Raw genomic sequence first — 24,687 nt, 5'->3', positions numbered from 1 at the left:
GTACGTTAATAAATAATAATCATCTCTTCTTTGTCACTTTTGCGTAGATCCTAAAAGGCTAAAACTTGATTTGCAATAGAAGATGTTTAATGAATGTATTCAAGCTCAGAAGGAAATTCATGATTCTACACTGTCTGGACTCACATTTAGAGTTGCTAATGGGCCAAAATAGAGTTGTGAATGACCCGAGAAGAGAGATGTAAATCCCAACCTTGCGTTCTCAATATTAAAAGGAGAGGGTCGGTGAAATTTTAGGTCCAAACATCTCATGAGATTAAGTCCAGAAGAGGAGGTTTGAGAGGAGTTATCCTAAGAAGTTTATGATCACTAGGTGGAGGACTAAGTTGCACAGGAAAAAATCAGCAAAAGCTCGCTCCGGTGCTAAATCCTGCAATATTCAAAAGGAATTGCAAATATGAATAGCAGTCTTCTGAGGATAATTAGACAACATTGTGGAAGCCTAATGATTGCTGAGGAGTTGAAGAAACTGTAGAGTTAGTTACCTTAAATTCCTTGTTTTCTTTGTTCACTTGAATCCGGAGGCAGACTATACAGAAAAAATAGATTGTTATTTCATAATCCAGACATTCAGAAGCTACTCTTCGTACAACAAACAGATAGTAGGGAGGAAACTTGTGTATGTTAAAAGACACATTAAAGTGCTCACCAGCAAGAACCGCTGTCCCAATACACGAGAGAACTCCTGAGAGAAACGAGTTGAAAGGAAACGATCCAACAAGAGACATGTAAGCAACCTGCTCAATCACAGAAATCAATCACACTAAAACCAAGTAACCAGGTTCTTTAAGAAACACATAGAATTCAATCAAGAAAGTCTGTAGAATTTACATGAGTCAAGAATTAAGCAACAATAGATGTTTTAGTTTCTTGATATAGTCCTTAAAAAGACTGCAATAGCTTGTGTTCTTAAATGTATCAAACATTTCAACAACAAAGTAATGGATGATGATGATGCTATACAAATGAACCCAAAAATTGCAAATCAAGTAGTATATCAAACTTGAGATTGTCTTTCTAGTTGAAATGCGAGTTCATAGATAACGTTTTTGAATCAACATATCATTACATATGAAAATAAAAACTCATAAATCTGAAATCCCCATATACATAAACGAAACAAAAGGCACGGATCTAGAGCCAAAGTTGAAGCAGGAAAGAAGCTTAGAGTACCTACCTGGATCAAAGCTGTGAAGACCGCGAAACAAACATAAAGGTCGATGATCTGCGAAAACGAGAACATTAAGGGGATTCGAAACAAATCGGAAAACAAAATGAGAATGGTGGACCTTGAGATTCGTCGGTGTAGCGAGATAAGCAGAACGAAGAGAATGGAAGAGATCCTGAGCATCCTTACTAGTCGACGATCTCGCCATTTCTTCCAAAACAGCAAACTTTTCTCGTGCTTCTTCTTCTTCACGAGTCTGGTTGCCCTCACTGAAACGACGTTGTTTCAGGATTTGCTGATTAAAACGGCCTGTCATTGTTTGGGCCCAAGCCCTTACCAGTCTGAACTTTCAAACGATGTCGTTTACTAAAAAAGTCGATAAAATATTCAACACAAAAACATATAATCCACCAAAAATGTTTGAAAGTGAAATTGGCCGTGTTTGACCGGGTCAGAATTGATAGGTGACGGTCCAGTTAGATTTGGGCTTTGACGTAAAAGAAAGTGAACACAACGTAATGTAACTTTGTTCTTTTGCCTAAACGATTGGCTTTATGTCCAAGACTAGACAAAACAAAATCCCCACGACCGCCGACTTAGATTATTTCGCCGAACAGAGAATATATATAAATGGCTCCTCTTTTTCCAAACTGTTTCTTCTTCTTCGTCGTCGCCGGTTTAGGGTTTTCGTTGCTCTAGCAGTCTTCTCTCGCCTTTATCTCCCTTTCCAGTTTCTCTTATATTTCTCTTGCCTTACGATCAATCTAAAGATTTCATAAGGTTAGTTTTTTTTTTTCTTGACTATAATTGTCTTTTATTGATTTAATCTATGATTCTGTGGATTGGTGTGTTACTTTTAGTCAAAATTGTTTTGAATTGTGTTATTCTTTAGTGTCAATTGATGGTTAACAAGCAAATTTTATTAGGGTTTTCGCAAAAAAAGCTGAAACAGAGTGCTATAATGCATAATTTTCTACTTGACGTGTTCGAGTTAGGATCTGCTTCTGTTTAGTCTTCAAAAGTCTATACTTTTGAAAATGTGTGAAGCTTTGCTTTTGTCTAAGCTTCTGTTGTTATGATTCACCTAAACATAAGAGAGCTTGTCTTGACAGCGTTGATAGCCTGTTATCTGTTTCTGTCATTGCAGGTTAATGTTTTTTTTTTTTTTTTGGCTTGTCTTACAGAGTTGACATTTGTGAAGATCGAAGAAAGACGGTGACATTTCTTCTCTGATTACTTTTTGTTTCTCCAAGATGAAGACAAATGTATTTCTCAGGTGCTACAGCCGGGTAAGTCTCAATCTTTCCGATGAGTTTACCGGTCTATCTAGTCCGGATTAATGATTGTATCTGCTGGTTTTGCACGTTTTATGGATTTCTTTGTTCGGGCGTGTTTATTACTTCACTGTGTTTGTTATAAGATCTTGCCTGTTGAGTAGTTGTGCCTCTTTTTTTCATCCTTGTGTATGTTAGTTGTCACTTCTTTCCTTTCTTGTAATCTCTCTTATATTATTTGTCCTATGATTTGTAAAGGGATTTTACTGGTATCGACAGTGTTGTTTCAATTGAGCATGATGCTTTGTAAGAAAACTCATGAATAACTGTTCATATAGTTGCTTTCTGATGGTGTTTATAGCAGTGTCTTTTTGTTATGTGGGTTATTGCATGATGATAGTTTTTTTAATTTTATTTTATATACAAGTCACTGCACATTTTTTCATATCTGATGCTCACCTTTCTTCTTGCAGTTTTTTTCGATGCTGTTGGTGAGCTCCCATCCTTAGGACTGCTAGAGAGTTCGGTGTTTTAGTTGACTTTATATTCAAGGTTATAGGTTTAGCGTTGTTAGTAGATAGAAATGGAAGCCAAAATCGTCAAGGTATCGGATAGTAGTTATAAAGATGTACATGGGAAGAAGAGAAAGCATCCCGGGAACTATATTCCATATGGTTCTGGAAGGTCATATGGAAAGCTTCAATGTGTGCTCTCACCGAACAGTTCCACCCAAAAGCTTGAGAAAAAGAGAAATTTGGATGGTGAAAACAAAGCGAATGTTTCTGAGAATCGTGTTGGGAAGTCTCTGGTCAGATACTTCTCCTATTATAAGAAGACAGGAGTGCCAAAGCGTGTAATGTTCCATGAGAATGGTGAATGGATTGATTTGCCTGAGCATATTCTTTGCGACATCAGGAATGATCTGGAAGCAAAGAGAGCTGCAATTGAGTTCAATTGGTGTGGTCGCCCTTTTCTCCTGGATTTCTTGCACATGTATCGACTAGACTTGGAAACAGGTGTAAAAACCCAGCTTGCTTGGATTGATATTGCTGGCAAATGCTTTTTCCCCGAAACTTTTGACAGCCTCGAAAGGGACTGCTGCCATCATATCTGTGGGGAAGATCCAGAACAACATGATCAACGTGAGATCAAGCTGCACATTGAAATTGATGTAAATGGTGGGGAGTTACCGAGGCTGAATTTGAATGTGGTCAGTGACAAGTCTGGTGACAATATGGATGATATTCAAGCTGTTCAGAGATCCTCAAATGGGCAAAATGACGAGGCATCAGAGGATAGCTGCAGCCGTGAGCTTGATGATGCTGTTAAGAAATGGGACAAAACAGAAATTGATCAGTTCTCTGGTGTCAAGCCTGCTGAGGAAGAGCTTGATAAAAATGCTGTCAAACAAATGTTTGCTTTGGGTACTGCCACTCTAGGGCATGTAGAGTTGCTTGATGTGTATCAGTTTTCAAGCGAGACTTCCAAAGCTCGTCTATCTCTTTTCCAGAAGCAAGCTGACATCACTAAGAAACGCCGAGGAGATGCGAACATTAGATATGCATGGGTTCCTGCGAAGAAGGAAGTGTTATCTGCCGTTATGATGCATGGACTTGGAGTGGGTGGAGCATTCGTTAAAAAGTCTATGTATGGTGTTGGGGTTCACTTAAATGCTGCAAACTGCTCTCATTTCAGGTTTTTATTCTCCCTCTATGCCAGTTGCCGTCTCATTTAACCTGCCATGTACTATTTTTTTTTCCACGTTTAGTTCATTTGTTTTATGGTTCTCTCTAAGCACATGGTGAAAGATATTGTTTACAGTGCTAGATACTGTGATATTGACGATAATGGTGTGCGGCACATGGTTTTATGCCGTGTAATAATGGGGAATATGGAGCCTCTTCGTGGTGATAACACGCAGTTCTTTAGTGGTGGAGAGGAGTATGATAATGGAGTTGATGATGTTGAGAGTCCAAAGCATTATCTTATCTGGAACATGAATATGAACACTCACATTTACCCAGAATTTGTAGTTAGCTTCAAGCTGTCTATCCCCAATGCTGAAGGTGATTACAATTTGTTCTTTCTCCTGTAATTTCCATAAAAATCAACTGATGACGCATTGAATGGGAGACAGCATATAGATCTTGCTGAAGATCAGCTATTTGGATACCGAAATCTTCCTCTATAAGTTAGATAAGGATCCACATGTGTCACCTTGTGACCTCTGGGGGTGGTAAACATACTTCATCATCCCAAGGGTCCAGTGAGATATTCATGGCTAATATATATGGGTATTTGTATTTCGATCATCACATTTGTTTTCTGCAGTATTTGAAACTGGATGACATGTAATATTTGTGCAGTGAATACTCTTCCTACTACTCAGAGTAAGCACGAGACTTTGGAGCTCACCTTGGAAGGACCCAAAGGTTCTCCCTCAAATGTAAGTTTAATTGTACCTGAGGAGGTTCTCATCTTCAAGCAGTCATTGTGTAATATTTGATTGGGACACAAACCAGTAATGTGGCTTGTTTGTATGAAGCAGGATCCAGGAAGAGTATCAAATGGAGGAGGTTCAGGGAGCCAAAAGACTAGTGGCAGCTCCAGCAGTAGACGGCCCAGATCTCCTATGATGCCTTTCCCTTTGCTGTTCAAAGCAATCTCAACCAAAATTGCCCGGAAAGACATGGATTTGATTTCTGCTGGTTACCAGGAACTCAGGGTAAAGTTATAAACTATTTCATTTACCCAGATTGTCAAGATTATATCATATTGTTTAACTTAATCTATGTGCTGTTGCAGGAGGAGAAGGTGTCGAGAAAGGAATTTTACAAGACGCTGAGGGTGATTGTAGGAGATGATGATCTGCTGAAATCCACCATAACAAGCCTTCAAAGGAGTTTGGGTTAGAGTAATGTGTCGACTTCTCTTTGCTGTCGTGAAACCTTAATAATTTAGATTACGACAAACCTGACTTGATCTTTAGGAACTTAGTAGTATTGTTATATTTACTCTTGGTGAAACTAGTCTTCATTGTCCTGTTTTTCCTTATTTGGAATCAAAGAGTCTTTTATTCATCAACATCATTTGGAATCGAAGAGTCTTTTATTCATCAACATCAGGCTGGTAGTTATAACTCAAATCATCCAATATATAACTTCTTTTACAGTTAAATACCAACAGCGATGACAATAATAACAAAATTCTTGAGAGCATCGTTTCTAGGAGAGAGCAAAAAGCATGTCTTGAAACTGTTTATGTGAATTGTGGATGAGCTCCGGTGTCAGACGACGGATCCCATCCCGGCGGTTTGATATTGGGCCAATCGCCACGGCATCCCAAGCGTATGTACAAACTCTTCTTACCTTCGATATCATAAAAGACACATTTAATCCCAAAACGTTTATCAGATTATTAAACCATCAATTTACAAATGAGTTTCTTCTATTTATTACCTGGAAGTCCCTTGTCTGAGATGATCAGTTGCTTAAGTGCACTCAATGAAGCCTGAGCCACGCTCTTAGCATGTGTCGGGTCCCAACCTTGGAGCTTCACCACCACGTCTGCGTTTGAATACCCAATCTCCCTCTCTTGCTTGTTTCTCCTCGCTTCTTCTTTAGCTGATTCTTCATCTGCATTCAGTTTAATCTTGGATGTTTAAGCAATGATTCTTGTTTATGTTCACAAGGTTCACTTTTAAATGGATGTCGAGAGAATTGACCTGTGGCTTCAGTCTGTGATACCCAAACAGTAAACCCGGAGTAGAGATGTCTCCACTGATCGGCTCTCCCCGCAGCTCCATGTTTACCTCCCAAAGTTGAGACAACAGTACGCACATGGCTGCAAAGCAATGGAGATTGGTGGCCAAACTTGACTGGCAACTGAAAAGAGATTGAACACTAGACATGACTTTATTTTACCTGCTCAAGCTTTCCAACACCGAACTCTCTGCTTCAGCTACAGAATCTGGCCCTTCTGCAACAATCCCTATAATGGAGAAAGACAAAGGGTCTTGAGAAGTGAGGAAGAAATTTTGTTAGATGATGATCATGATCCAAAAGCAGACTCACAAGAATCGATTGTTTGCTTGGAAAAGCTTTCCAACAATTCCTTTGAGTCTAGAGGACTGTACCTGCAGATCATTATCAACTGTATAAGACTCTGAAAAGTTTTCATAATACTATTCATACTGAACTCTCCAACGAAATGTGGGAACCGAATTCACTGGCTGAGAGGAATCTAAAATCATACCCAAGGCCAACCGCTAGCTCCCGAGACACTTTTTGGTTAATTTCGGTTGAATCTCCCACAATGTAGATTGATGCCCCCTTAAGAAGTTGCATCATTCCTGCAGTCAAAGATTCCCAGGACTCAACAATATCAGGCCACTTCAATTCTCCATCCACCTTTTTCATGTTTACAACCAATTGATCTTCGTCTATGTACCTGCTCTGGATCAAAACAAAACCTTCAGCCCTCAAGGAAACGTCACAGTACAAAAAGCTAGACATATAAGTAAAACTCAATGCAAAGATTTACGTGGCTAACCATATTGTTTCAGAGGGCATAATCTTCTCAAAGAGTTGGTTAGTCTCTAGAAGTGTAATCAGCAATCCGTTCCGCTTTTCTTTAACGGCTAACGATGTTCCATCTGCATCTACAGATATATCCTTTGGAGAAAGTGTCTCACCTGTCTTCAACCTCAATCTTAATTCCACCTCTTTGCCACCATCCGTGAACTGCATCAGATACTCTCATAATAAGCTCTACAGAAATGTACAACATTAACATGATCCAGGTATATTGACCTTGAAGCCACCGATTTCTACGCATTGTTATTATAGTATTCTCCATTTTTTTACCAGATTGATTCAGACACCATTTGAAATGTGGATTCCAAACAAACCAAGATAGACAAAAAATCATCACCTCGTAATCGATAGTGCTAGTGGATACGGCGGATAAGCAGTTACAAGAGAAGCTTTTGAACCGATCGGTGGTAACATTCTGAGAGAATCGCCGAAAGCCGCGGCGTCGGAGGCTATGTAATCCCCTGAAAACGCGAGGTGAGGAACGAATCCGAATCGGAGAAAAAAGAGTTGCTTGACAGGTGAGAGGGTTTAGGGAAGGAGAGTAGAAGATTGTAGAAGCCAAACCAGAAGCAGTAGAAGAAGCAAAAGCAGCCATGGATGATGATTTCAAACTCTCCTCAAACAAAAGTATTACGCGGATAAGGGAAAGGGACGAATACCGATCGTTATAATGGGCCTGGGTCAGAAATATTGCCTTCAGTTTTAGGCCCATATGTTATGTAAGCTTTTTGTAAGCCCATAACATATGCCGCATGTTTGTTATTTTTGGGAGGGGTCATCTAAATTTCGTGTGATTTGTAAGACTTAAGTAATCTTGTTTTCCAAAAATCTTCTCACACAGAGATCTGCCATGGTTACGCTCTTCACCACCTCTCGTGCTTCCCTCCTCTTCGCTTCCTCCCTCAACCCAAGCAAGACCTTCTCTCCTTCTATCTCCCTTAAACCTAATTCTCTCTCTTTCTCTTTTGGTCTTCGTCCTAGACCACTCCGGTTTTCTAAAATCCGATCTTCTCTGCCTTCGGATTCCGAATCCGATTCCGACCTAGATGCGTCTAATGTTACAGATGAATGGGGTGAGAAACAAGGAAATGCAAGTGAGCCCCAATCTCAGCCGGATATTTCTCTGGTGAATGTGACTACGGACGAATGGGGAGAGAAATCTGGACCCGAACCTGAGGAATCCGGGTCCCGGTTTGCGGAATCGGATCCTCCAAGGAACGAGGATGAGTGGGAGGAAGAAATCGGAAAAGAAGTTGAAATCGACGCCGGAAATGGAAGTGCGGTTTCGGACAAGACTTGGGAGCTGAAAAGGTGTTTGGCGGATACGGTGTACGGTACTGAATTAGGGTTCCGGGCTGGCTCAGATGTTCGGGCGGAGGTTTTAGAGCTCGTGAATCAATTGGAAGCTCTGAATCCTACTCCGGCTCCGATAGAGAATCCGGAGCTTCTCGACGGCAACTGGGTTTTGCTGTAAGTTCCCAATTATTTTGTTTCCATGTTGTAGAAACCTTAAATTGCAATACTGTGAGATAGTTTCTGGGCCTCGTAATTGAGAATGAGACATTGTGAATCTTTGATGAAGCTAAGTGATGAGAATGATCCGGGAGTTGTCACTATACTGTTGCTCCAATTTTGTGTCTGTTCTTTGGTAATGAAACAGGTACACTGCTTTCTCTGAGTTGGTTCCTCTACTAGCTGCGGGTTCGACACCTTTATTGAAAGTGAAAAGCATCAGTCAGTCAATAGACACAAAGAATCTCACTATAGACAACTCCACTACACTCTCCAGCCCATTTGCAGACTTCTCATTCAGTGCTTCTGCTTCATTCGAAGTTCGAAGCCCTTCGAGAATTGAGGTAACTAAACTTACAAACACCGGTTTCGTATTATTAACCTTGGGTATGAAGATCACTGAAGCATTAAGATTTTTTTCGGTAGATTATATTCCTTTAGGTAATTCAACCACTCAATCAAAACTTACCCACAAAACAAAACTTTGTATAAAAGGGTTTCTTTGTAGAATAGTCAATAGTTAGGTTTGGTATCATTATCTGTTTCTCGTACGTAATGTTTTGTAAATGTCAGGTTTCTTTCAAAGAAGGTACGCTAAAACCTCCGGAGATCAAATCAAGTGTTGATCTCCCTGAGAGTGTGGGTGTCTTTGGGCAGCAGATTAGCCTTGCGTTACTGAAGCAATCTTTGAACCCTTTACAAGATGTGGCAGCAAACATTTCACGGGGACTCTCAGGTCAGCCACCTCTCAAGCTTCCATTTCCAGGAAACCGAGGCAGCTCGTGGCTCTTGACCACTTATCTCGACAAGGATCTCAGGATTTCAAGGGGAGACGGTGGACTTTTCGTGCTTGCCAGAGAAGGAAGCTCTCTGCTTGAGCTGTAAAACATTTGACAAGGTATATATAGCAGGCTTTGTGTAAAAAACATAATCCCGACACTAGAGACATCATCATAATTTTGTGAATGCAAACTATTGGCCTAGATCTTAAATTTTAGTATGTACTCATTTATTCGTCACAAAAAGTAGATAAGTTCAGGTTTGGACAACGGTAGAAACTAAAAAGGATGATCTTCCAAAATTGGAGGATCGATATGAGACAACAAGTCTTTAGGCCAGTTGGATCCAATCGAGTGTGACCAACCATAGATTGAAAAACCCCGAAACTAGACCTGATTTTTTGTTAATTACTAGAACCCAGAATTTCTCACAGGACATTTTCTAGTTGTGATTTTGAAGTACAGATAGACGTGTTAGTCAAGTAAGTAATATTAGTAACACGTTTTAGTTCTCCAGGAGATTTCCGATCAGTCAGACCGATTATTAAAAAAACTCGTATAAGTGAAAAAGTTAAAGAAGTGTTTCCTTCCGAGTATGCTGTAATATAAGAAACAGATGGGCCTTTGATGAATATTGGCGGCTTCATCTCTTTTGCACCATCCACTGCAAAATGTCCTTCCTGATGACACCGTCGAACCCACCTCTAGCATAAATCGGTTTAATCAGACTGGATTCACCAGCAGTGTAAGGCCTATACTGAGTGGTAGTCCCGATGGGTCTTGGTGGCTTGATCATCATCATCGAGGCAGTGGGGAATTTGGACCGAAAGTTCCTCAAGGACAAGAACAAGTGCCTATCGACCTCACGGTTCTGAGGAGTCTGCGTGTTAACATGCGGTTTGAGTCGGGTTGATTCTAAAACCCTTGTTGCCTTGACTATGTTTGCCTCTGTATGTTTTGGTAGTAGAACCTGAGCCGATGGCTTCATCCGGTCAAGCCCCCGGAGAATCCAGTTTCCTAGATTCCGACCAATTTCCATGTCTCTCTGTTGTATGTTCTTGTGGACCCTAAGTGCCATATCAAAAATTTGATGAGTCCTCCTGCATAAAAGGAAGGCCAGAGAGAGAAAGTTAACACAACAAATTTATCATTCGAGAATGGAAATCTCATATACACAACTCAAGGCTGGTTTAACAGTATCATTATCTATTGGCCGTATGACCTTAGCATAAAAAAAATCCTTTCCCAGCAACAAACACACTTACAAATATAGGACTTTAATCCAGAAGACATATCTATCTCTATGAATAAAATGCATCAAAGTTTGGTGTCACTCTATTCTTGAATCTCACAAGGAATGGTTTGAGCAATGTCCAAAATTACGAGGTCCCATAACCGTAACTAAATGGTTTTCTTGGAAAGATAAGCTAGTTTAACAAATCCATATCATCTACATAATAAGACTAAGCTCTCTCTTGATTCTACTTTCTAAGTCTCAACTCTCGCATTGCAAAGGGACTACAACAAATCAAATATCACGACACAAAATATCCAAATTAAAAAGGAACAGAAGCACCAGATGTTTCATAACAACTAGAGATGAGACCTTTACCATACGGAATCAGAACAAAACATAAATAAATAAATCAGCATTTTCATCTATTGAAGAGCCCAATTCTAATCTAAAGAAGCGTAATGCCACATCATTTGCCTCTAATGGGATTGTAGCTCAAACACACTATCAAACTACATCCGAGACAACCAAATCGCGAAATCACCAAAAAAAACAATACGAGAAGTCGAAGAAACTTCACCGATGCATAAAATTTCGGATCCTAGGATGCTTAGCACTGACAATCCGACGCTGGGTCTTCAATGCGAGCCGGTAAGTCCGCCTAAGCCCCAAGAAGTAGGCTGTTCCTAGAGCTAACTCCCACAACACCATTTCTTTCTACAACTTTCTTCTTCTTCTTTCTCCTCTTTGTTACCTTCCTCTTCCTCTTCCTTCGAGAGCCGCCAGAAATTTCAATCTCATTCTCGTCGGAATTACAGATCTCCGTTTCTATTTTGTAGTACCGGGTTGGTTGATCTGCGATGCAATCGTGACCGTCCATTTAACTTGTTCGTCAAGAATCAGGATTATTAGTTTTGAGCTTTAATGGGCTGGGCTTTCGTAGCCCCGAAAAATGCCCATGTAGTGTATAACACAACAATGGCGATGGAGTTTCGATAACATTAGTTTAATACTAGTTTTTTGTTTACCAATCATAAATTTGGGTACGCCATGGCCCATGGAGTGGATAAAAGAAATCATAGATTCTTGTTTTTTATAGGTGTTCAAAAAAAAAAGATTGTTGTTTTATCTTGGGTCAACAATAATTATTTTTTCATTGAAATAAACAAAAAAAAAAAAAAGAATTTCTCAAAAAAACACTCCTGTATAAAATAAAATTGAACGATATTCAGCAAACAGATTAATGGGAAATATTACAAAGTAGCCAAAAAAAACACATGAATCAAGGAAGTAACCATGCGTCAGAAACTTTTGATAACTAACTCTTTTTCTTGTGGGGTAGGGGTAGGATAAATACAAAATTATCCTTGTTATAGTAATTACAAGAACTTTGTCGCTGGACATAAAAAAAGAAGACAGTTTCGTGATATTTTTGAAAATAGCATGTAACATTTAAATTTCGCATGTTATATTTAACTAAAAGACATGATATTTTAAAAAACATAGTGAATTTTTAAGAAAAAACATTGTTACGAAGTGTTATTTTAAGAAAAAACATTGACATGGAAAATTTAATCTGAATAGTAACTTTTTAAAAAGAAATCACATGTAATCTTAAAAACAATCGTGTATTACTAAAAAATAATCATCTTTTTAAAAAAGAAATCACATGTGATTTTAATAAAACACGCGTTTTATTACAAAATAACATGATAAAGACAGATATTCACATGTGATCTTAATAAAACACGTGTATTATTACAAAATAACATGATAAAGATACATATTACATTGAATATAATGTTTTTTTCGATAAATACTATGTGTTCTTTATAAATAACATGTAGTACGAGAAAAATACATGATAAAAATAGATATATTATGTTATCACATGTAATTCGAAAAAAAAGCGTGTTACAAAGGACATATACGTAATTACACAGCCATTCCGACATATTACAGACATGATACTGTAGCTCATGGTTAGTTTGTGAATTCTTTTTGAATTCAAGGTTAGTTTCTATAAATTCTCCAGATTAATCCGAATCCAATCCGTTGGTATTACTTACCGTTATCCTAAACTCAACTGGCCCAAGCTTCTTAATTTATTTATTCTTTTGTTTTTAACGGATTTAATATTTTTATATTTCTTTAAATGTAAAACTAGTAAATATTTAGATTCCAAAGTAAATGAGTAGCGGATACGACAACTCTCGTCATTAGAAAGAGATATTATAATGGGAAAATGTTTATCAGCTACACGAACGAGACGTCATCACATCGTCACACATGCAGACTTTAAAAATGTTTCGTTAGCTACACGAATTATTGTTATCACATACGGACATCCCCGAATTAACATAAGTCATGTTGCAAACACCATAACCATCTAATTCCAGTGTACCGGTTGCCGGAATCCGGCGTTGACCACGTTGACCGACGTTGACCGGCGTTGACCAAAAATATTTTTTAAAAAATATTATTTTTTCTTTTTATTTATTTTTGATTTAAAAAAAAAGAAATTTGAAAAAAAAATAAATTATTAAGTAATTTTACTTAAAAATATAACAAAATATAGCAAAAATAAATATACCATTAAAAAATTATACAACAAAATTTTTCTATATATTTTTCTAATATAACTAAATATACCGAAAAATAGACCATAATTTTTTTCTTGTGCTATATTTTGTAATATAATTTGTGTAATATGAATTTATAAATTTTTTGTAATATAACTAAATATACAAAAAAAATAGACCATAATTTTTTTTTTGTGCTATATTTTTTTCATGTGCTATATTTTGTTACAAAATATACCTTTTCCTTTTGGCAATCATTTTCTTATAAATTCAAATGTTGGTTTTATTTTTAAAAACAAAATATATCTTTTTCTTTTGAAAAAATATATGACCTTTGATATATATATATATATAATATGTAATTGAAAGTATGTACCAAATTCACATATATATATATATATATATATTTGTAAACATCACAAATCAAAGCATATATTATGGTATTTATAAATTAAAGAGAAATAATAGAAAAAATGAATTTATATACTTTTATTTTGTTAATATAGCAAAATATACATTTTCCTTTTGGCAATCATTTTTTTACCACAAAAAAATATTTTTTTCTTTTCGGTTGTTTGAATATTATTTTGTGGTAAAAAAAAAAAAAAAAAATTGAAAATATTTTTTGGTCAATGCCGGTCAACGTCGGTCAACGTGGTCAACGCCAGATTCCGGCAACTAGTACACTGGAATTAGATGGTTATGGTGTTTGCAACATGACTTATGTTAGTTCGGGAATGTGCGTATGTGATAACATTAGTTCGTGTAGCTAACGAGACATTTTTAAAGTCTGCATGTGTGACGATGTGATGACGTCTCGTTCGTGTAGCTGATAAACATTTTTCCTATTATAATCTCTCACAATAATTATTTCTTAATTTAATAGATACTCATGTGCATATTTACTTTTTAGTTGTTGTTGTGGATACTCACCAATATTTATTTGTTACGAACCATACCTTCAATAACCTTTCTCTCTCTACCCCCTTCCTTTCTCTCTCTGTCGGCGATGCAGAGGCTATCGCTAGACTCATCAGCTTCGAAGCTCTATAGCTATGGAGGACGAAAGGACGATACCTACGATATAGATGACTTGAAACCAGCCTCCTCTTCTCCTTCTTCGTCGTCGTCCGCGGCAGATTACGACGATCACGAGCTCAAGGACTATAAGCCGCGACGGTTTTCATCGCTGCAATCGCCTTTCGCGACGACGAATAAGAAGCAAGAGAAGCTTGTTCACTTCATTCCGATTCTCACTCTCATCTGCTTTATCATCCTCTACCTCACTTCTCACGTTCCGTCGCAATCAGGTTCGTTCTCCGATCGAAATCCGACGTCGATCCACTGGTTTGATTAATCTTCTCGTGTTTATTGATTTTGATCGGTCATTCGATTTCGAATTTTCTCAGATTTGGCTCAGTTTAACGGATTCATGCGTCCTTCAAAACATCTAGGTACATTGCAGATTCGATTCAATCTCTCATACTTGATTCAATATCATTTCAGGTAGTGGTGTAGTACACATTTAACTGAAATTTCTGATTGATTGATTGTTTTTTTTTAATCTCCATTAGAATCCGATGAAAATGGCGAAATATCTGGATTTATCAGAGCCGATACTCTAGCCATTCGTAGTAGCGTAAGGAACCTGCAAGAGACGGAAAGCTTTGCCGCGAAATCACTTCCCCGTCGCAGGACCTCTCACCGGAAAACCGCCGATTTCTAGCTATCTCGATCTAAATTTATCTTCCTCGCATTGCATGTTGATTTGTTCGTTCGAATTAAAATATTGCGAATCGCGTTTCTGTTATAACTAACTAAATGGATAGAAAGATAAAATCGAATGTAAGCCTCGCCGCCGATGGAATTAACCGTCATGCTAGAGTGCGCTGTTAAATTAGGCGTGGGTTTACAGTTGACTGAAGTAGAGTAGGCTAGAGTACGCCTAAGGAGTAGTTATGCAATCCAGCTGGAATTTTGGACCGTTACAGAGCCTCGTGCTTTGGATTGAGACTCCAGCTGGAAAGAATCGTCGTCGTTCCTCTAGGCAATTACGCATCATTACTAGGAGTCAGTGAACTCAAAAAATTATTACTACTAGTGCTCGGAGTTAGAGTGACCAATCTCCTTTACTCAATAATCATTTTTAAATATTCTTCTTACATTATGTCACTATCTATGAATCAAATTATATATATATAGATCAGCCACATGTCTTATTTAGTACCCAAAAAAAAAAAAAGAGTACTTTATTTCAGATATTTACCTTATTTTGTTTGATAAAATTCTATATGTATATCAGATGATTCTCTGCAATGAGTAAAATCTAAACAAAATGGGATTTATTAATAAGGAAAATAATATTATTAATCCTACTGAACTAAGAAGAAAGAAATGTTACTTTATACAGAATTTTAGATATTTATATTCTAAGACATATATTTATTTATCTAACTGGTTGAACCGAAATTTCTCCAAACCAGACTGATGTTCTTAAAATCATACATTACTGTTAAGTCTTAACCAAGTACTATTAAACATGGTAAAAGAAACAGTGGTGATTATGATTGAAAACTAATAAACTATCGTTTTCGGTTTCAGTAAATATCCAAATATATCAAAATACATTGCTGAACTAAAATCCAAATAAGCTGAAGGAGTCAAATCTAAAACGTAATATGGCAAGTGTTAATGCGTCCGGTTAGACATATCAACGTGTTAATTAGGGTCCACTATGATTATTTGATCAGGAAAAACAGAAAAAGGCATTTGGTGAGAGAAGTGATGCCACGCGGTCCGTCATAATGACGACTGTCACTTTAGCCCACCATCATCACCGTGACGCTCTTCCCCCTCGATTTCTTATACGTGTCAAATCATCATTGGCTAATTTGATTAATTACCTTTCACCTTTTTTTATCTTGGTGACGCAGTTTCCTCTTATTATTTGTTGTTCTTTTAAGTGGAGTTATTACTTGAACCCTAAGTTTGCAAATAGTGTCTACTTGTCATTGGATTCGCTTTTCTTAGAGATATTTAAGAATGATCTATCATTATCTTATTTAGGATATCCTTTAATCTGATGCAAATGACATTGACGTATACATTTTTGACTTCTAGGAGATTCGTTGTGGAGTTTGTCCCAGCTACCAATGACATTATAGTTCACATGATGAGAAACGTATCCGACTTGTAGTATGGTAAGCATTTGAGCATTCTCAAAATCCTTGCCGTTGGTCTGATGACACAGTAATGTGACTGCCAACATTTTTACTTTTTAGTGAATAACAAGTACAACTCACGGTTTGAATTTTAAAGAAAAATATAAACAAACAAACCAAGGTACGTAGTACTATTTGAAAGATATGATCAAAAACCAAAGATTGTTTGAAATATCTTGCCACACTTGAAGTAAACAAAGAACAAAGGAAAATATAAATCAGGATGTGCTCAATAATTGAAAGGAGTAAAGAGAAATTGAGAGAGAAAAATAGGGAGGAAAGAAAAGTAATCAGAGTAAATGATAAAGAATTAAAGATTATATGTCATAATATAAGGATAAAATATAGTGAGTTAGTGGAGTAGCCATATTTTGGTTGAACATGTGTGGCACTTATATACAAGATCTAAGTACTGGGTATTCTGTGTAAACTACTACGTACGGTATACATAAAATAACATTCAACCTCTCTTTTTCTCTTATTTTTCTGTTTATCCTTTTCAGCGATGGCACAACCTTTGTCTAGTAGTAAATTGTAATTATATAGTCAAAACCACCGTGATTAATTAAGTCGACGATGAAGTGAGCGGTGGCGGCGTGGCACAACTTTTGTTAAGAAAGTTGTAATTATGTGACCAAAACCACCGTTTGGGACGAAACTAATATTACATGTTGTGGTTTCGCGCCTGGAGGATTACAGGGTTCGGCCCAGAACCTCCTGGTATTCAAAAAAAAAAAAAAAAAACCTTTGCTTCATCTATAATATTGCTTTGCATAAATTTCTGATTGTGTATAATTAAACAACTAAGATGAGAAAAGAGGGCTTCAAAAGATTACCTTAAACCAGCTATCAATTTATGTTACTAAATAAGACTAATAAGACCCATATGAATTGTTCATGTAAAGGTGGGTGTAGAAACCCATATGATTATATGAAATACTTTTGATTTGAATTACCTAAAAGATCGAATTCCATAAGTTAAAAGGAAAAAAAAAAGCTATCTCTGCAACATAGAATCTAGAGAAGAAAAACAATTAAACCAAAAGCATCTATGAGAAAAAGAAAAGAAAAACAAGTATATGAAATTAAACAAAGGAAAAAAAGAAAACTGAAAATTGTTCAAAGGTCAACGTGGCACTTGGTGGGATGAAACTGAAACCCTCGTGCTGCACTAGAGGTATTCAACGGAACCTTGAGATGACACTTAAACTTGGGCTTAACGGCCCATGAGTTGAAAAACCAAAACTTAAACCTCATCTTAAATCTCAGCTTCACGCCAATCCTGTAAATCCCAGACTCCCGATCCTCCTCCAGATCTCTCCGGCCACCGGCGCCTAACAAAACCAGGCTCAGTCCGTTCAAGTACTCCGTTCCAACCACCGTCGTGTTCTTATGTCCCTGATAAAAAGACGGCATATTCACAGACGCGAAACGCTGATCACCATAATAACCCCTAGCTTCTAACTGATCATATTGAATCCCAAGACGTTGATTAGGATTACGAGCTGAGAAATCCAACGAGAGGTTGTAATGAAGGTTATTATTTAGTGGATCGAGCTCAAATCTCGTTAAATTAGCTTCCGTGACATGGAACGTCACGACCTTTGGTCGGAGGATAAACCAGAGGACTAAAGCAACGACTCCAAGGCAAACCGCTACACCGATGAGGATGTTGCAGATGATGCTTACGAGGCAACTGCCGCAGCAAAGGAGGCAGCTGGAGAAGCAACGACAGATGCTGCAACCTACATCAGCGCCGCGTCGGCCTTGACTGTAGTAGTTTTTTGCCGGAGGCTGGATTGGTGGACCGTAGCTGGCGCCGTTTAAGTAGTACGCCATGTGTTGAGAGAATGCCGCAGAGAGAATTGAAGAAGGAGATATGTTGATTGTGTTGCAAGGCAACGAATTATGAGTAGATTGTTTTACATGTACCTATATATATATATATATATATATATATAGATATGTGCAAATAATGTCTCCTGATTTTTGATATTATCCTGCGAAAACTAAAAGTTATAAAGCTTAATAGAAATAGGATTTACACTGGATTTAATCTTGGAGATTTTATGTTTGTTTTTATATTTATAAAAAATATTTTATATTTGTTGGTCATCAAACAATTCGATTGTTTAGAATGTATTGTATACGAGGCGAATAACTCGAAAAACATTGCAAAAGATTTGTCAAAAAAAAAAAAAAGATTTGTCAAATAGATTTATTTTATTTTATTTCGTACGACAAAGATTTTTTTTTCCCGTCTGTTATGTGAAAATACAAAGATGTTTTGTTTTTATTCTTGATATTCCCCTAATAAAAATATATTCAAGGTTATTTTGTTAAAAAAAAAAAACATATATTCAAGGTTATTTACAGAATTAGATCGTGAATTTTGGCTATTTGCTTAATGTATCCTGTTTTTAAAATAATGGTATCGCGTGAATAGATTAGATATCCATGGCTGTGACTCTGAGATTAACGAATCCTTTAGCGTTTTCCTGTCATCCTTTAACGTCGTCCGTACTGTTCCGAGGAAGCAAATCCATTAGTACCGAGTTAGCATCCATCAGGACGGTGAAAATGTCGGCTATTGCTGGCTCTGACCGCGAAACGACATCGTCTACCGCTAGAGTCATCGATTCTCATCTACACATCTGGGCTTCTCCTCAAGAGGTCGTGCTCTTCACACTTTGTTTATTCGAATCCGTGCTAATTTTGTTTTGCTAGTTTACATTCTCGTGAAGTCGGGTTATACATTAAGATCTCCAATTGTGGAAAATTTGGATCACTAGTTTGAGCAATTAAGCAAATGCCATTTTTGATGTAGATATTCTTTGGAACTATAATTGATTCTACTAAGATGATTATGACTGATCTTGTTGCGTAAGTGATCTGATGGATCCTTAATATGTGTTTTTTCAGGCAGAAACTTATCCTTATTTTCCAGGCCAAGAACCTACTTTGACTGGTGATGTCGATTTCTTGCTCAAGGTTTACGCTCAGCTTTGGCATTAACTCAAACTATCACGGTTTTTGCGGGAAATTTGGATTTTTTTTTGTTGTCTTTGATGCTTGTTGTGTCATTCCTCTGTTTACTGTTTTGTTGTTGATTGTCTCTTAACTTAGAACATGGAAGAGGCAAGAGTAGATGGAGCTCTCATTGTGCAACCCATCAATCACAAGTTTGATCATTCTTTAGTAACAAGGTCTCATCCTTTTCTTATACCTTAATCTGTATAATCCTAAAAACGATGTTTTCTTGTGCCGTAACTTAAGATATTCTACTTCTTTCAAAACCTTAAAGAAATTACTGGTCAAGGCTGTTTGATCATAGGATGGATTCAAGATTATATGATAAATTCAACAATGCTTCTCTCATTAGTTATGGTGTATCTATCTTACTCTCTTTTTTTCTGAGTAGATGACTATGTGATGCATTTTTGGGGCAAAAATTTGATGTTTTTGACTGGTTCTCCAATCAAGGGAGACCTTAGATTGCATGCAATGTCAGCGTTTTAATTCAAGTTTCTTTTCAAGATGATTTTAGTTTCTTATTGACAGTGTTCTGAAGAAATACCCATCAAAGTTTCTCGGCTGTTGTCTTGCAAATCCTGCAGAAGATGGCAGTGGAATTAAGCACCTTGAGAATCTCGTTCTACAGGTCTTCCCTTTGCCTGTATCTTTAAGTTTTTCAAAATATCATATATGCATCACATTTTCTCAGAGTTTTAGTCTGTTATTGTAGAGTAATTATCGTGCTGTTCGGTTTAATCCCTATTTGTGGCCATCGGGTCAGAAGGTACCAATCTAATGATTTCAATGCCTTAGATCAAGTTTCCACCGTACTCCTTTAAATGTCAATGATTTTCACAACACAGATGACAAATGATGTTGGCAAATCCTTGTTCTCTAAAGCAGGGGAGCTTGGTGTGCCTGTTGGCTTCATGTGCATGAAGGTATGGTAGTATTTGACCTTTTTGTTCTCCAAAGTTGTGTTGTTTATGCTAAGTTCTTTATTTAAATATTTTTTTTTTACTTTATTCAGGGTCTGGATCTGCACATTGCAGAAATTGAGGAACTCTGCACAGAATTTCCAAAGACAGTAGTTTTACTAGATCACGCTGGATTCTGCAAAGTACCTGAGTGAGCTGTTCTTTGCTATTCTGATGAATTTATCCTGTGCCCTGCAATACCTAAAGAACATATTGCTGATATTCATGGTTTCATCAACCTGCAGAAATGGTGAGGCAAAGCTTGCTTATACTCAACTCATGAAGCTCTCTAGATTCCCACAGGTGAAAAAGGAAAAACATTACTTTTATGAGTCCGAATTCTCATTAGCTCACATATTATACAAGTCTGAGGGAAGCATATTGAAACGAGCAGGTATATGTGAAATTCAGTGCTTTGTTCAGAATATCAAGAACCGGATTCCCATATCAGGACCTATCGCCTCTCCTTTCTCAACTTGTGTCCCATTTTGGGGCAAATCGGGTCATGTGGGGCAGGTAAACATATTTACTTACTTTGCTTTCCTGACCGAAACACCAAAAGAAAAAATCTTCTATATGAACTAACAATATGCATATATGGACTGGCTGCTTCTGTCTGCTGCAGTGACTTCCCATTTGTTGTTCTTGAATGTGGATACAAAGAAGCCAAAGAAGCTGTGACCATTATCGCAAAACAAGCATCTTTGTCAGGTTCTCAGATGGACTGGATTCTGGGAAAGACTGTGATGCAGCTCTTCCCTGGACAATGGGTTCTTCCTTGAGAGGCTTGCGAAAAGTGCAAGGTTGCATAGGATGGGATAATGAATCAAACTATGGAAGTTATATCATTAAAGCCACTTAACTCTAGCTTTTCTATCACTACACTTGATGTATACCAATTTAGTAAATCGACATATCTCTCTCATCTGTATTGAAAGCCTGAAACATGCTGGTTGATATGATAATGATACACTCTGAGATTATGGAAGGACTGGATACTGGTTGAAGTCTATGTTAGAAGTGCTCTGACCGGAAATGTCTTCCACAATGGCAGAGCTGCAAGGATCACCTTTAGCGTGTTCATTGAGGTGATGTGATAAATTTATAACTTGATCATTGGTGGCTTTACTGGGACATTTATGAAGGTTTGGATCTTTCGAGAGAGAATAAAGCTTGCATCTCAGCTGATCAAGTCTTGGTTAGCTAGTATCTTGAGCGCTTGTATTAGGTTGCCTCAAGACTTCCAGACAGATAATATGAAGGATTCTCTGTAATACCAAACCAGAAACTGGTTATGGTCTTTGGCTTGATGACCTTACTTAGATGGTTATTAAGAATCTGAGATTGTAGGGACTATCATTTGTTTTTCAAGCTCACATTGAAACTTGAACGATGGAGGTTGTGCTTGTGCACTTGCGGTGACTACTGTTTGCGTTCAAATGGTTGAAAAAACTAAGAGAAACAAGATGAATGCTTGAAAAAACTAAGAGAAACAAGAACAAGCAATTTGCAACAAAGCTGTTTCTGGGAAACCCTTTTGTCAGACAACATACAGATGCAAGTTCGATTACCACAAAATTCATGTGGTAGCATGATGAGTTTTATTCTTATTGATGATATAGCAATTAAGTGTGGCTGAGGAAGAGAGAGAACTGTGTGGGACACAGACCCTTATAACTCGTCTCTTGAAACACTCTATTTCAGGTTAGGCATGTAATGTGTAAGCCATGAGGATTGAGACATACATATCAATGCCCTTCAAGTACTCAGATCGACTCAGATACTGCAAAAAGGTGAGATGAGGTGTTAGAAATTGCTCTTGGGAGGTGATGATCCACCACATAATAAGCAAAACTGAAGGATGCTCCACGACGATGAAATGTAATATTTGCAAAGGAGACAATACCTCATTATTATCATGACGCAAACTTGGGGTGTTTGATATAGGAGAGAATCCAATTGCAGGTAAGCCTGCTTTCCGGAAAAACCAAGAATTTGTTGATGCAGGAAAGATCTCAGGCCCACTAGTCACCCCTCCAGCTTGTTTCACAGCATTTTGTAAGAGTCCCCACCATGGATTTGAATCATCTGTTGCTGTAACTAACTTCTCCCTTGCAATCCCCTCGTCGGCCCGCGATAGCTTACATAACGAGGGAACTCTTTAGATGCATGGCTTTCTTAATCTTTGACCAAAAGTAGAAAGAAAATTACCTGAAAGGACATGTTCCTGGTAGCAGGTGCCCATTCCTTCAGAATACGTCTCCTTAGTTCGTCAGAATCAGCAAAGGGTGGGAGACGAATGGCGAAACCAGCTACCGCCTGAGTTGGTTGCTGATTCATTACAAAGCCCGTTATCAAAAAAGGGCCATTCAGTCACAGAGATCAATTTTGGTCATTTAAGTGTGAAAGAAATTAAAAGAGAGAGAAGAATACCTCAGCTGGTTGAAGAGTGCCAGCGTTGAGGTAAACCATGTTGACAGAGACGACATGGCCTTCTTTCATGAAGCCAGCTTTAAGCTCATCAACCAGAGAAGCTCTGTATCTCATTATACACTCAATGCTTTTAGTGAGATTCTCCATGGCTGAGTTATCATAGAGCTTTGCGTCATGGCCAGCTTGTCCAACAGCTTGTATCTCGAGAAACCACGGCACCCTCTCTCCATTGAACACCCTGTAGCTCTCGGTTGGAGATGGTAAGCCTGATCGGATTCATCACTATTTAAAATTCGTTATGTGCTCAAAGAGATATTCGTTTTTCAACTAGAAAACTTGAAATTAGTAAGTACTGAAACATAAAAGTTATTACTTTGACCGATTTTATGATTCTGTCTGGTTTTCACCGTATTGCACATGATTATACAGCCATACTAACTAAAATTAAAGTTAACCCTACCATTAATTAACTAACGCAATTAACCTAAAATTTACGTAAACATAAATTCAGATAAATGAAAAAATATATATTGTAAATGGAAATTTGAGTCAAGGTGTCATGGCATACGTAGCAGACTCACTTATCTTGATTCTTTCTATATTTCAACTAGTTTTATTTTCCTACTTAAATAGTGTCCAACAATGTTTTGTTCTTGTTAATTCATAAATTTACTCTCTCTGAATCAAAAACATTGGGTTATTCCCTAAGTGTCTTAATTAAAAAAATATGTTGTACTACGTACCTTATATATTATTTTGACCTATTTTATCCTCATGAAACATACGTATAAAAAATTCCAAGTTTTTTTTGTAAATTCTTCATCCCCAAGCAATCTAGTAGCCAATATACAAAAAGCCATACCTACATTTCTCTAACTAGTCAGTTAAAATATTTACCTTTGTCGAGCACGACGGCGATGTTCAAGCTCATGAACTTTTCCGATTGGACGAACATGCGAACGCCATCAGTGCCACCATGCTCATGATCGGGAACAAACAAGACATAGACGGATCGAAGTGGGTTAAATCCAGAGGCTTTAAGCATGCGAATGGCTTCTAAGTACTGCATCCCAACGCTCTTCATATCCTGAGTTCCCTTTGCGTAGATTTTGCCTTCTCCGTCTATCTCTGCTCCGAGCGGAGGACGATCCCAATTGTCTTCTTCAAAGGAAACGACATCGATGTGCGAATTCAAGAGAATCGCAGGTAACGATTCATCTGATCCAGTCCATTTCAGGAGAACGATCGGTTTAGCCGCAACGAATTCGATGGATTCAGCTTGGAGACCAATTAAGTGAGCCTCGCGGAAAATGAATTGTACGGCTTCCATGTAATTAGGATTTGGCTGTACGGTGTTAATCCTAAGGTATTCCTGAAACCTGGAAACGATGATCGCTTGCTCAGCTATAGACGCCATTGATGAAAAGACCAAGTAGCAGAAGGATATATGGTCAAGATTGAAGAAGAAAGCTCCGAATGGTGAAGATTGAACAAGAAAGCTCCTCGATATCGTAACAGAAGAATGGTGAAGATTGAACAAGAATGCTTCTCGATCGTAACAGAAGAATGGTGAAGATTGAACAAGAAAGCTCCTCTCGATCGTAACAGAAGATTAGTGGTGAAGATTGAACAAGAAAGCTCCTCGATATCGTAACAGAAGAATGGTGAAGATTGAACAAGAAAGCTCCTCTCTAGCAGCTTTATTAAGTAGTAAGTTCGTAACTGTAAGTTTCATCTATTTACGATAACTGCCATCATGCACGTGCGTCCCCCCTCCACCCAAAATTCGTTATTTTTTTTTGATAAAAGTTGGTTAAAAATTCGTTATTTTTTAACTACTACAAGGTTCACTTAGATCACTACTATCATTTATAACTTG

At 37.6% G+C, this 24,687-nt stretch overlaps 9 protein-coding genes across 10 annotated transcripts; 4 read left to right on the top strand and 5 right to left on the bottom strand.

Moving 5' to 3' along the window:
- Positions 1–53: 53 nt before the first annotated feature.
- LOC9317467 (dolichyl-diphosphooligosaccharide--protein glycosyltransferase subunit DAD2) lies at positions 54–1,472 on the bottom strand. The gene is made up of 5 exons (XM_002879509.2): positions 1,308–1,472; positions 1,196–1,243; positions 668–755; positions 504–547; positions 54–388 (listed from the first exon to the last, which is right to left on the bottom strand). The coding sequence occupies exons 1-5, from the start codon at positions 1,392–1,394 to the stop codon at positions 305–307; spliced, it is 351 nt and encodes a 116-aa protein (XP_002879555.1). The 5' UTR covers positions 1,395–1,472; the 3' UTR covers positions 54–304.
- Positions 1,473–1,635: 163 nt separating this feature from the next.
- Positions 1,636–5,546, top strand: LOC9315622 (probable inactive poly [ADP-ribose] polymerase SRO1). Of its 2 annotated transcripts, XM_021028886.1 has the most exons (7): positions 1,636–1,966; positions 2,371–2,475; positions 2,934–4,155; positions 4,282–4,526; positions 4,827–4,906; positions 5,009–5,185; positions 5,266–5,546. In XM_021028886.1, exons 3-7 carry the CDS (start codon positions 3,044–3,046, stop codon positions 5,371–5,373), a joined length of 1,722 nt encoding a protein of 573 aa, XP_020884545.1. In that variant the 5' UTR covers positions 1,636–1,966; positions 2,371–2,475; positions 2,934–3,043; the 3' UTR covers positions 5,374–5,546. The 2 variants fall into 2 exon arrangements, 1 of the variants encoding a protein (XP_020884545.1); XR_002332719.1 differs by lacking the exons at positions 5,009–5,185; positions 5,266–5,546 and having other exon boundaries at positions 1,724–1,966; positions 4,282–4,754; positions 4,827–4,907.
- A 20-nt stretch (positions 5,547–5,566) lies between these two features.
- Positions 5,567–7,735, bottom strand: LOC9317466 (probable inactive shikimate kinase like 2, chloroplastic). The gene is made up of 8 exons (XM_021028887.1): positions 7,393–7,735; positions 7,012–7,202; positions 6,715–6,909; positions 6,534–6,595; positions 6,384–6,450; positions 6,185–6,303; positions 5,919–6,095; positions 5,567–5,828 (listed from the first exon to the last, which is right to left on the bottom strand). The coding sequence occupies exons 1-8, from the start codon at positions 7,648–7,650 to the stop codon at positions 5,719–5,721; spliced, it is 1,179 nt and encodes a 392-aa protein (XP_020884546.1). The 5' UTR covers positions 7,651–7,735; the 3' UTR covers positions 5,567–5,718.
- A 96-nt stretch (positions 7,736–7,831) lies between these two features.
- On the top strand, positions 7,832–9,575 carry LOC9315621 (probable plastid-lipid-associated protein 3, chloroplastic). Its single transcript, XM_002881353.2, has 3 exons — positions 7,832–8,525; positions 8,716–8,911; positions 9,141–9,575. The coding sequence occupies exons 1-3, from the start codon at positions 7,906–7,908 to the stop codon at positions 9,450–9,452; spliced, it is 1,128 nt and encodes a 375-aa protein (XP_002881399.1). The 5' UTR covers positions 7,832–7,905; the 3' UTR covers positions 9,453–9,575.
- Positions 9,576–9,717: 142 nt separating this feature from the next.
- LOC9317465 lies at positions 9,718–11,418 on the bottom strand. The gene is made up of 2 exons (XM_002879507.2): positions 11,161–11,418; positions 9,718–10,446 (listed from the first exon to the last, which is right to left on the bottom strand). Exons 1-2 carry the CDS (start codon positions 11,289–11,291, stop codon positions 9,990–9,992), a joined length of 588 nt encoding a protein of 195 aa, XP_002879553.1. The 5' UTR covers positions 11,292–11,418; the 3' UTR covers positions 9,718–9,989.
- Positions 11,419–14,045: 2,627 nt separating this feature from the next.
- On the top strand, positions 14,046–15,315 carry LOC9315620. The gene is made up of 3 exons (XM_021030169.1): positions 14,046–14,472; positions 14,572–14,616; positions 14,737–15,315. Exons 1-3 carry the CDS (start codon positions 14,172–14,174, stop codon positions 14,886–14,888), a joined length of 498 nt encoding a protein of 165 aa, XP_020885828.1. The 5' UTR covers positions 14,046–14,171; the 3' UTR covers positions 14,889–15,315.
- Positions 15,316–17,471: 2,156 nt separating this feature from the next.
- Positions 17,472–18,269, bottom strand: LOC9317464 (NDR1/HIN1-like protein 2). Its single transcript, XM_002879506.2, has one exon. The coding sequence runs from the start codon at positions 18,220–18,222 to the stop codon at positions 17,503–17,505; it is 720 nt and encodes a 239-aa protein (XP_002879552.1). The 5' UTR covers positions 18,223–18,269; the 3' UTR covers positions 17,472–17,502.
- Positions 18,270–18,825: 556 nt separating this feature from the next.
- Positions 18,826–21,382, top strand: LOC9315619 (2-pyrone-4,6-dicarbaxylate hydrolase). Its single transcript, XM_021029828.1, has 10 exons — positions 18,826–19,056; positions 19,306–19,374; positions 19,510–19,589; positions 19,945–20,044; positions 20,129–20,182; positions 20,262–20,339; positions 20,429–20,526; positions 20,621–20,678; positions 20,770–20,891; positions 21,001–21,382. Exons 1-10 carry the CDS (start codon positions 18,841–18,843, stop codon positions 21,155–21,157), a joined length of 1,032 nt encoding a protein of 343 aa, XP_020885487.1. The 5' UTR covers positions 18,826–18,840; the 3' UTR covers positions 21,158–21,382.
- A 447-nt stretch (positions 21,383–21,829) lies between these two features.
- LOC9315618 (aminoacylase-1) lies at positions 21,830–24,225 on the bottom strand. The gene is made up of 5 exons (XM_021029827.1): positions 23,706–24,225; positions 22,816–23,074; positions 22,587–22,728; positions 22,282–22,515; positions 21,830–22,158 (listed from the first exon to the last, which is right to left on the bottom strand). The coding sequence occupies exons 1-5, from the start codon at positions 24,223–24,225 to the stop codon at positions 22,081–22,083; spliced, it is 1,233 nt and encodes a 410-aa protein (XP_020885486.1). The 3' UTR covers positions 21,830–22,080.
- Between the last annotated feature and the right edge of the window lie 462 nt (positions 24,226–24,687).

This window comes from Arabidopsis lyrata (genome assembly GCF_000004255.2).
Source record: "Arabidopsis lyrata subsp. lyrata unplaced genomic scaffold ARALYscaffold_4, whole genome shotgun sequence".
Classification (NCBI taxonomy): Eukaryota; Viridiplantae; Streptophyta; class Magnoliopsida; order Brassicales; family Brassicaceae; genus Arabidopsis; species Arabidopsis lyrata.
The sequence above is the reverse complement of the archived record's forward strand: the minus strand, read 5'-3'. Positions and strand labels throughout refer to the sequence as shown.